We start from the raw sequence: 11,370 nt of genomic DNA on the forward strand, positions 1-11,370 counted from the left end.
AATCATAAAAGATGATGGCGTGGGGGAGCCTCTAGGAGCCTTGATTAGTGCAAGGAGCACAGACCTGGAATATTTATGTTTTCCGATTTAAATTGATGCGCGTTGTCATGAAAGACACGGGCTGATTATTTATTTATTCATTACTATTTTAAAACCAGGCGCTTCCTCTGCTCCTGTTGTTTTCGCGATGGAGGGTTTCACGTCGTGGGGTTTGTTTCAAGGCCGGTTCCAATGCGGGGGGCAGTTAAAAGAGGCCAAAAAACGGGGCGATCCTAAGGGCTTTGTAGCGGAGCGAACTTTGTTGGGCGCTCTCGTGAGCTACAAACGCCAAGCGACCTGCTGCTTTGGGTAGGGTAAGGTGTGCTGCAGAGGGGAACGTTTGCTTCGTTCGGCCCCCAAGGCAGGCAGATCTCGCAGAAGAAACCCCTTGAATAGTGTGTGCAAAGGGAACTATTCTGTGGACCCCATCGCTAAATAAAGGAGAGCGAACTGGACTCCAACACTCCATTCATCTGACCAAGTGGGCTGTGCCCATCAAAGCTCATGATACCATCTACATGTTTTGTTAGTCTTTTAAGTGCTACTAGACTACGTGTTGTTTTTAAGTTTTTCCTGTTACAGACTAACTCGGCAACCTCCAGAAGCTTTTGTAAGTTTGGTATTAGGGAGACTAGATCAAAAACTATGCTGACTCCCCTTGCATCTCTAGAAATATTTCGGGGGGAGAGAATTTGCATTTTTTTTGCCTCTGCTAAACGTCCACATGGCAAAGATCAGCAGTGACAAACCATTTCTGTTGTCTGATGGTAGGTAAAGAGTTACTATCACTCAGCCTGTCCATAGTCCACTTACTGATACCTTCCCTCATGGAACACAGCAGAGGAGCCCGTATTTAACTGCTCGTGTCAACTCCGGAGAGCACGAAATGCAAGGGATCTCTTCACAACGGTAGAAATGCTCCTGCGCTTTATCCTCATCTCCCCGACCACATGCCCCCCCGTTTCTTTTTCTTGCTTGCTTGCTTTCTGACAATCCTATTGCACCATGCGAAGCACACCCTTGTCTTTAGGCAAAGAAAGGGAAGAGTGGTATGAAGTCCCTGCAAATCTCTTGGGAGAAAGAGTTGATTCTCTCTCCTCCCCCCCCCCATTCTATTGAAAGTACTTTGGGTTTGAGGAGCCAGAGATTGTTAGATAACCTAAGCCTCGCAGAAGGAGGCGTTAAAAAAACCTCCAGGTCTACAGAGGTGAACACCAACACCACACACCTCTGATCCGAGGTAAAATTCAATGCCCGCTGACCCATTCTCTGTAGGAAAACACACGTCGCAGGTGATCAACATTTTCAAAAATCGATTACATTCACGCCCTTGATTGCACAGCTTCCTTTGGAGCTGACCATCCCCTCAATTCCGAAACACACAACTATTTTGAACCGATCAATTATTGACTGTGGTGGTATTTTTAAAGAACACTAACGCTGATTGTTGCACACTGGAATGCAGCCATGCCTTATGAACACTTTGCAGCCTAGAGTGAAACATGCAAGATGTGTATTATATGGCGACGAATAAATCTGGTCAGGTAAGTAGCAAAGTATCTCTGTGATTGTAATTTTTTATTGTGAAATGACTCATCGCTAGTGAGAACTTGTAATGACTTTACCTTCTACTAGCTTTACCTTCCAGCCCATGCGGGTGGGGATATGACACAAGACGTGGCTGTACACTGCTTAATTCGCTTACAAATCTCAAAACAAATATTATGCAACAAAGTCACTGGGATTCATGTGGCTTAAAAGCAATCTGCACATTTGCAGCATATCGCTGCGGAGTAAAAAATTCCAACCTCAGTAATCGTCCCCAGACTCGAGTTACAAGTTTCCCACTGGTGTTTAGGTTGCATTATAACTTTTTACAGCAAACTGAAAGTATGAGACAAAATGGATGTCGCTCTGCAGTCCAAAATTAAACAGTGGCAGCCTTTGAAGCATTTAATGATGTGAACAACACGTGCCCAAAGGTTGAATGAAGTATTTACGGAACCAACGGCATCTGCAGCAAACTGCACTCTTTTTCAGGCTGCAGTTTTCACCTAATCCCCTTAGGCCACCTTGAGATCCAAACTTTCAGGCAGAAATGCTGTTAGGATTTTTTCCCCCTTGCGATTCAGTATTTGACTTTCAGATGGAAAATCTAATCTAATGCGGCAGGATTAAATCCAGCTCCAACCTGTTGCCATTAACAGTCGGAGGTGGAAGGGGGGAGAGGAGGAATTTGCGTAGCTTTGTTCATTTTCTAAAGTTGAGACCATTTTGAAGTTTTCCTATAGACAAGAGGAAGTGAATCCAAATGAAGGGCCCCATCCTTAACCCCTTACGCAATCAAAGAGAGCTTTCTCGTGAAATGTAAACGGGGTTATCTAGGACAGTAAATACTACCCATGTGCGTAAAGATTTGCAAAATCGGAGCTTTTGCTTTTACTACTGTATTTTATCAGATTGTGTCTAGTTGCTGTTTATAACATTCACCTACTTGTAGTGTCACATATCTATAGCATGTTTACTGTAGGGTTATTTAAATCACTATACTTTTCTAGTCAGGTTCCTTTGTCTATATTCGTGGCTTCACAGTTTGAGATTTATTTAGATCACTTTATAAAAGAAAAAGCTATAACTTGGAGAGCAAATACAACGGCTACATCTGTCTTTATTAAGAAAATAAGAATGGTACAATTGTAAAACTAAACTCAAGACTATATATCATAAGATATAACTGATCTCTATACTCTACAGTGAAATTTAAAATAATCTTACTATTTCTGGGAAAAGCAACTTTGATTCAATAGCCCCTCTTAAAAAAAAAGTTTTCTCAAGTCTCCTTTCCTCTACACGTGCTAATCATTAGGTGCTGAATCTTGGAGAACTTTATTTAAATAACTGTCTTTATAATGATGACAATTTATGCTTATATGTGATTTCTCTCACACATATAAAGAGTAATAAATTAAACCTTTTACATTATATTTGAGAAATCACATATGGACTGTATAGAGTGATATATTCCTATAAATTATAATTATTTCTCCACACATCTACACTGTAAATGAGAGTATTGCAGCAGACCAGCACCTTCTCTCCATACTATACTCTACACAACAGCATTATTTCGGAGTAACTGATGTTATTCCAAGATAACCTAGTGAGTGTCTACACTACAAGCATTTATTTCAAAATGATGTTGAGATGGAGGACTTCTTACTCTGGCTCATGGGGTAACCCTAATTTCAGGAGGATTCACATTAGGAAACGTAGCTCCCGATTTAATTAAATACTAACTTTTTTAAAGTATCTTGAGAAGAGATTAAAATAATATACTTAAAAATGACAGAAGCAAAAACTGCCTAATATAAACATACACAGAATTTAACCTGTGTCCTGACAGTGTATGGAAATGATAATGGAACATTTTCCTGAGTAAGAAATTAAGGAGGGGACCCCATTTTGTAGCTCAGACAGTGAAACTTAAATTTACAACTATCTGCTAATGCTGAGATTCACATCTAAATTTCACAATTAGCCTAATTTCCCACTATATTTATTATATAAAGGACACACATATCAATGTTCAACTTTTTAATATAACTTTGCTGCTTTGTTAGTCAATTAGTATTGCACTAGAAACTACATTATCAATTACCTCATTAACCCTATAAGAATACATTATATATATATATATATATATATATATATATATATATATATATATATAGAATGAAATATAAAAGTTGCCTCAGGACATACAGAAAAATTAGGATGCCAGTAAATATTATGCAAACTGGAAATTTTCATAAATAGAAGTTACAGGTAGATTTTTTTCCCTTCCACATAAGCAGTTTTTCGAGCTAAAGGTAAGTTAAATTACCCTATAACTAATCAAACTAAATTGTATATTGTTTCTCTGAGGACCTCTGAGACAAGAGGCTGAGTAAAGAAAAGTAAAACCATTAAAATATGGAGTCTTTAATGAATATTTTCCAAAGTCCATTTAATGACGTGGACCTGATCCCATGAAATGCTGAGCAGTATCAACTGTTACTGAATCTCAGTTGCCTACCATGACCTTTGTTGGCGAGAGGGGGAGGAAAAGATAAAAGGCAGGAAGTCAGGAAAAATAAGTGGCCTGCTTATGTTCGAAGGTTTATTCACCTTTAAAGGGCAAGATACAACTTCTATAGAAATCAGTGGAAAGATTCCCATTGGCAGTTGGATCAGGCTCTCAACGCTAAGTAAGTTTTTTTTTTTTTTTTAACTTAGTCACCCACATTCATTCCTGGTGCAGTTCCAATAACTAACTGACTTTCACACTGTATTAATTTGAGTAAATGGACATAGTTCACGAGTGCCATAAATGGTGGTGTGAATTACATGTTGTTCATCAGTTAATCATGAACTGCATGTGAATGACAAAATATTGTGATTTTTATGGTTGAATTAGTGTAGAAGGAAAACCAGTGCATTCTTTGAAGACCAAAATCAACTGTGGTTTTCAAAAGGGGACTGGAGTCTATTGCAGATTCTCCTCTTATACAAGTATAAACTAGAAATAATTCCACTGAAGTTAATGGAGATACACTGCTGTTAAGCTGGAATAACTGATAACAGAATCCAGTCCATTTTGTGTGGTGCCTGTTATAGCAAGAGAGAATGAGACCCTGGGAATACATTGAAACAGAACAGAGTAATTTATCTTTACAAAATCTGCATCTGATTCTGCCCTTGCTTATACTGGTTTTACACCAATGTAATTGATTTAACTTAAGTGGAGTTATTCCCAGGTTTACACTGGTGCAAGTGAGAACAGAATCCATTTAGTTTACTTCTACACAACTTCCAAACAATACTGTGCAAGTTACATACAAATCTACTGAGTGAATGCCAAACAAAGTTACAGTGATTTCCTACTTACATTCACTTACAATTCTTTTCTGATGCCTTGACATCCATATTCTGTTCTCATTTGTACCCTCCTACACTGGAGTAACTCCATCTACTTTAATTGCATTACTCTAGCTTTATAATAATGTAAGTGAGATCAAAATCTGGCCTAGAGCATTGATCACCACTGAATTTATCCCAGAGACTCTCTTGGAAGTTATACTGGCTTTTTCCAGGCTGCATTTGACTGAATTTGACCCAGTGTCTCAGAAATACAGTGCACATGATATAATCACTTTGAAAGTCCATGCTATCTTGGAGCTATGTTAATTTGCACCAGGTGAGACTTTGGATTCTATATAAACAAACTATAAGTGAATAAGGTATTTTACAGCATCATTATATTTTGTAAGGGAAGTACTTTTGCAGCTGCCCCTTAATCTGCAAACTTAAAAAGAGTTGGAAATAAATGCAATACCTATATTATTAATGATTATTGTTACTGTTTTAGTACCAAGGAGCCCCAGTGGTAGACTAGGGGCACATCTACACTGCATGGCTATTTTGGGATACCGAAGGTATCCTGAAATAGCTACTCCATGGCTACAAAAGCCACCCATTATTTTGAAATATTTTTCAAAATAATGGACACACTATTTTGGCATCCCGGTAACCCTCATTCCACCAAATGCCAGCAATGTCCCATTGCTATATATATTGGACAAACTGGACAGTCTCTGCAGGAAAGAATCAATGGACACAAATCAGATATACGTAAAGGGAACATACAGAAACCTGTTGGGGAACACTTTATTCTTCCTAATCGCTGTTTAAATTAAAAGATCTTCAAGTTGCTGTCTTGTCACAAACCAATTATACTAGTCAGATACACAGAGGAGCATCGGAATTAGAATTCATCAAGGGACACAGTCGTGATGAAGGATACCTGGGACACTATCAACCTAACAGTCAATGAAGGTGCAAACAACTCTTTGTGTAGATTCCTATGTCAGAAAGGATACTATCAATTGACTTTGGTTCTTATCTGCTTCGTTTTCATTATCCAGTCTTCAGATACTTACTGATTTTATATACCCTCTGCTCCCTGTCTCCCATCCGCCTCCTTTTTATTCCTCCCCCTCTTCTCTCCTATTTATTTTGCATCTGCACATCCTAAACTCAAAACTCCAGTCATCTGAAGAAGTGGGCTGAGACCACAAAAGCTCATGATACTACATGCTTTGTTAGTCTATAAAGTGCTACCAGACCATTTGTTCTTGTTTTTTGTTGAGATAGCATCTTATTTTGAAATTTGGCATTGTGTAGATGCACCAAATTTCGAAATAGCCTATTTCAAAATTCAGTTGAAATGAGCTATGCAATTTGCATAGTGCAACTTGCGTATCTTATTTTGAGTTTAGGGTGCTGTGTAGATGCAACCTAGGACCAGGTGCTGTACTATTGCACCAGGTGCTGTACTATTCTGTATGACATGCCCTATCTTGGTTAGAACCTTCACCAAACTGTTCTTTCTCTTTCATTTTTCCTACTCATGAGATGCACTCAACCATGTATTATATTGTACTCAAATTTTAAGAAAAGAAGACAGACATCCCATGCATATCATACTCAAGAGCCAAATTGAACAGTCTTTAATCAGGCAAAACTCTCATTAATGTCCTGAGATAAGGCTAACTTGAGTAAGGGATGCAGGATTTGGCCCTATTTAGTGTTATTTATAACTGTAATACTTTATATTAAATTTAAATTGTTCAATAGTGCTGCCATATTTTACTCCCACTTAAAACTCCTATACATTTGGCCTGCAAACTGTAGATGTACACACATGCCCTAGCTGTAATTTTACATTAAGGTAATTAAGTCAGTTTAGGTCAGTGGAATTCTGGTCTATCTATGTCCTAAAGAGAGCAGAATCAGACCCTTTATCTCTTTTCATATTTTCCTTTGCTAACCCCCTCATGTTTCTTAAGCTTGCAGAACTGTGGTGTAAAGGAGCACAGGCATCTACACGAAACAGGAGTTTGGACTAACCCTTCCTATGCTAAGCATGTCCGGGCGCAGTGGTCTTTAGATGGACCGAAGTTTGTCCAGTTTAGATCTTGTGATCTCTTGAGCCTCCTTCCAACCGAGGACTGCCTGAGAGCGTCTGCACAAAAACCTCCCAAACTGCCCCTAGACAAGTGGGTCATAAAGTCCAACATCTGGAACACACGGAACCCTGCTGGGCCAGAGCCCGCACGCAAAATCCTAAGGGGGGGGGGAGAGGGATAGGCTTAGGTGGGGAGAGGTGAGATGGGGGGGGGGGGGGGAGGAGGCGGCTAAGGGTCCTCTCACACTGCCGCAAGGCAAAGCAACGGATCGATGCCCAGGCTTGGTGGAGGGAAACCCAGCTGGTTGCGCGGGGGATGCAAGAGATGGAAAGATGCGCCCAGAAGACGAGCGGAGATCCTGCCTCTAGTCCACACGATCTCAGGGGAATAGCTCCCCCTTCTCCCCTCCTCCCCCCCCCCCCAGCTGGTCACCGTGTCCCTGGGGTATTTTTGGCCGGGCTGTGTCGCTGGCGACTGTGCAGAGACGCTGACCCCATAACGGGCCGCTTTGCAGTGGGAAGGAGACCTAGCGCTCCGCGCTCTGGGAAGTTCCCGGTGTCCGGCCGCCGCTCAGGCTCTGTGCGCAGCCTGCCAGGGGCAATTCTGGGTCCAGAGCTTCACGGAGAGCAGCACAAGCCGCCAAGTCCGTTAGCTTCCCTCCCTTGGCTGAGACGCGGACCCACGAGAAGCGGAGGTGGAGGGGAAAGGGAAAGGCCCCCTGCCCGGCCTTCTGGGAGGGCTGCCCGGCGCGCCTCGGGAAGCAGAGCTGAGCGGCTCCCTCGGAGTTAAAAGGAAAGCAGCGGCTCCTCCCAAGAGATAAAGATCCTGTTTCAGCTGCATTATTCCCTCGTCCTTACACTGCCTGCGAGCCAACTCTTCAAAGACCCCCCGCCCAGCACCAGACCCCACCCAGGAGGAGAGAGCTCCATTCCGAAGGCTTTCCAGGCGCAAAGCAGCTGTCCAGGCAGGAGTTAGTAAAAGTCCAGCCTCACACTCGCTCCTTCCCTGGTGCTCTGACAGCCCTGCCCCAGAGTGACATACAACAGCGGGCAGGGCACTTCAACAGTGCCAGGTGCGGAGAAACCTGTTGCCTGTTGCTGTGCTCAGCCAGGGTGTTATAAACAAGAGCTGTCTGCATTGCCCGATTGGCTTTCCCGAGAGCTCTGCTTGAGCCTCTGCATATGCAACCTGCACAACCGGAGACCCTGTGCAAGCAAACCCCGGACAGGACATGGAACGACTAGCAACTCCTGGCTAGCTCGAAGCACAGGAAGAAGATGCTGGGTTCACGGGACACAGTCGGGATTCGCAAAGGGTTTGGAGAACTATTGCAAAGTAAAATCCCTCCCTGCCAAACCTGGCACAATCACAGCCCGGTGTCACCCCAGCGCCCAGTGATTCGCTGCTGTCTGCACGCAACTTTCTTCCCACCGATGCTAAGTGGTAGGATGCTAGACTCTCTAAGGAAAACGAATCCCTCTAGGTCTATTTTGTAGGAACTCCGTGGAATAAGGAGAATAAATCGAGTCTGGACATTTCTATGAAGATTAAAGTGAAGTGTGATGAGAGGGCAAACTACACAGGGAGGGCAAACAACACAGAAACATATGCCCCCGCAAACAATATAAAAAAATATGCCAGAGAAACAACATCAAGACACCAAGACACACCATGCAACACCCAGTAAGAGCCTGAATGCAATAAAATAAATGCCTTCCAGTTTTCTAGTGTTGTGGAGCTGGTGATTCCAGATACTATCTGAATGCATTTGAACTTTATAGAGATACTTTAAAATATTAAATTTTATCTTATTTAGTGCCCTTCTCACACTTCATATGTACAGTATCTAAATAAATACATATTAGACATCCACAGTACTTGTGATAAGACTGGAAAATGCTTCTGAGGTGTTTATTGACTTCATGAAATAGACATCGGCCTGATTTTTTTATATTTATGCCTTTTATATATTTAATGACAATTGCACAAATATATTGTAACAAACAATTACATTAATTATGTTATGTTTTGCCATATAGTTTAAACTAGAGTGATAGCAGATTATGTATTTAGTGATTATAATAAACCCGGAGAAGAGAGAGTTATTCAGTTAAATGATCCACTGTTAAAATTTTAAACATGGATTTTAATGCATTAATATTCATGTTGATAAAATCAAAGTGTAAATTAAACAGTTAAGTTATCCCATAACTATGATTTTCAATTTGAAATGGATGATAAGACTCAAGGTTAACAGATTTAAGCAGAGTTACTATAATAGAAAAGCATTTACTTACCAACTGGTGTAAGCCCATGTTTTATAGATTCTTGTATGTTGCCTGTGTCAGAACTAGAAGACATTATTAGGTGTCCTTGGGTATAGGGTGTACAGCATTGAGTTTGGCGAAAGGTGTGGCTTGTAAACTTTTCTGGCCTTGGGACCAAGGCTACAATAACCTTCAGAGAAAGTCAGCGAGATGAACAACAACAAAAATCCAAGAATTCAGAAAGTAGCAAATATGTCCTTCAATGGACTCTGTACTTTTTCCAACATTAGTGGCCTGCCCTAAACCATGTATCCCATTTCATGACAGACTCTAATCAGAAGAATTGAAACTTTTGATAGGTTCGGCATGGTCACATGACTCTGTACAGATTGATAAAAGGACTCTGTTATAAAGTGACAGCAAAAGAGATAAGAACTCTTGGCAGATAATGGCAGATAAATTATTAACTTACAAGTGGAGAGGTGCTATGAAGCACAGAGAGTGGAAGGTTGTAAAATTGTGGGGTCAGAAGATCATACTGAGTGGATAAAACCCAGTACCAATGTAAATGTAATGACAATAAACTCCGGCTTGTGACCTGTCCTTTCGATGTCATCACCTCTTTGCACAGCGGCCAACAAATATGGCTGTTTTGGCTTCTGTAAATACACTTTGGATGGCAAAACAAGCAAACGTTAATTTCTTAAACTAGGTCTATGTATCTGCTTCAAACTCTATTCCCTGGGTAAGAGCATTAGCAAACCTCTGGTGATTTTTTTTTCAGACAAACCTACTTTATTGCACCTACTCATTAAACAGGAGACTAACTCCCAACTTGTTGGATGACAGCCATTTAGTTAAAATCAGACACTATATTCTCAATAAAACGAGAGCTTTACAACATTGTTATTATAGGAAAATTTTGTATAGGCATTATTGTGTTCACAATTAAAGCAGCTTTAATGCAAGAAATGTTCCTAAGTTGTAGAATTTTTTTGAACAGTGCTTTGCTGAAAATAAATGTTATAAGGGTTAGCATGATCACTGCATGACTTTGTGAGCACATCTGTCAGCTGGTCAAATTCTTCTCCGAGGGTGTGTCTAGACTACAGGGTTTTGTCAACAAAAGCGGCGTTTTGTCGACAAAACTATACCTACATCTACACTGACACCGAGTTCTGTCTACATAATGTTGACAGAACTCAGCAGTTTTGTCGATGGCAGTAAACCTCATTCTACGAGGAATAACGCCTTCTGTCGACAGAAGGCGTTATTGCATCTATACTGTCCTTTGCATTTACACTGTCATGTCGACAAAGTGGCTTGCTTTGTCGACAGAACTGGATGTAGTCTACATACTCATTGTCGACAGAAGCTTTATTGACAGTATCTGTCGACAAAACTTCTGTCGACAAAAGCCTGTAGTCTAGGTGAACCCCCAGCAACACGGTACCGGAAATAAAATGCAACTAACTCAATTTACTTTAATTTACATCTGTGTAACAGCGCAGAATTTGGCTCTGTTTCTCCTCTTATTATTCCAATATAGATGAGGAATAATGTCACAGAAATCAATGGAATTCCATCAGTGTAAAACTTTTGTGAGATCAGATCAGGCTTGTCGTATCCAATTTACATTAATATATTTCCAGACTATTCCAAAAGAGAGAAAACTGATTGTGTTGTGGGCCATCTCTAAAGCTCTCTCAAGTAAGCTAGAGTCTTTTTAAAGACATCTGTGAAATTTGCATCAGACCCTAAAGCACCACAGACCACACACATCTTTTTATACATTTTGGCATGAGTTTTGACTCAGGTTAAATAGTATACAGACCTTCTGGTCAGGACTGAAGTTACAGTAGGGCATTGGATGTGAGAGGTTGTCTGTAGTGGTTTTCAAATAGTTTTGGACTGGGGTCCTTGAACTCCTGAGTTATAATTTGGATATAACACCATCTCCCTTTATGGCCTTTGCAAATAAGATAGGTAGGGACTGATTTTCAAAATAGTTAGATGCATAACATAAATACAAAATGCATGACTTATTTGCCTGTGTA

General features: G+C 40.7%; 1 protein-coding gene across 2 annotated transcripts in view; it reads right to left on the bottom strand.

Annotated features, from left to right (window-relative positions):
• The window catches only part of NR5A2 (nuclear receptor subfamily 5 group A member 2), a 125,396-nt gene extending 115,781 nt beyond the window's left edge, over nt 1-9,615 (bottom strand). For both annotated transcript variants that reach the window (XM_006135394.5, XM_075936680.2), the window contains exon 1: nt 9,344-9,615. In XM_006135394.5, the coding sequence (XP_006135456.1) occupies nt 9,344-9,407 (64 nt within the window). In that variant the 5' untranslated portion in view covers nt 9,408-9,615. The remainder of the gene's footprint in view (nt 1-9,343) is intronic.
• Between the last annotated feature and the right edge of the window lie 1,755 nt (nt 9,616-11,370).

The sequence above is a fragment of the Pelodiscus sinensis genome, chromosome 9 (assembly GCF_052426305.1).
Source record: "Pelodiscus sinensis isolate ZL-2025 chromosome 9, ASM5242630v1, whole genome shotgun sequence".
In the NCBI taxonomy this organism is placed as follows: Eukaryota; Metazoa; Chordata; order Testudines; family Trionychidae; genus Pelodiscus; species Pelodiscus sinensis.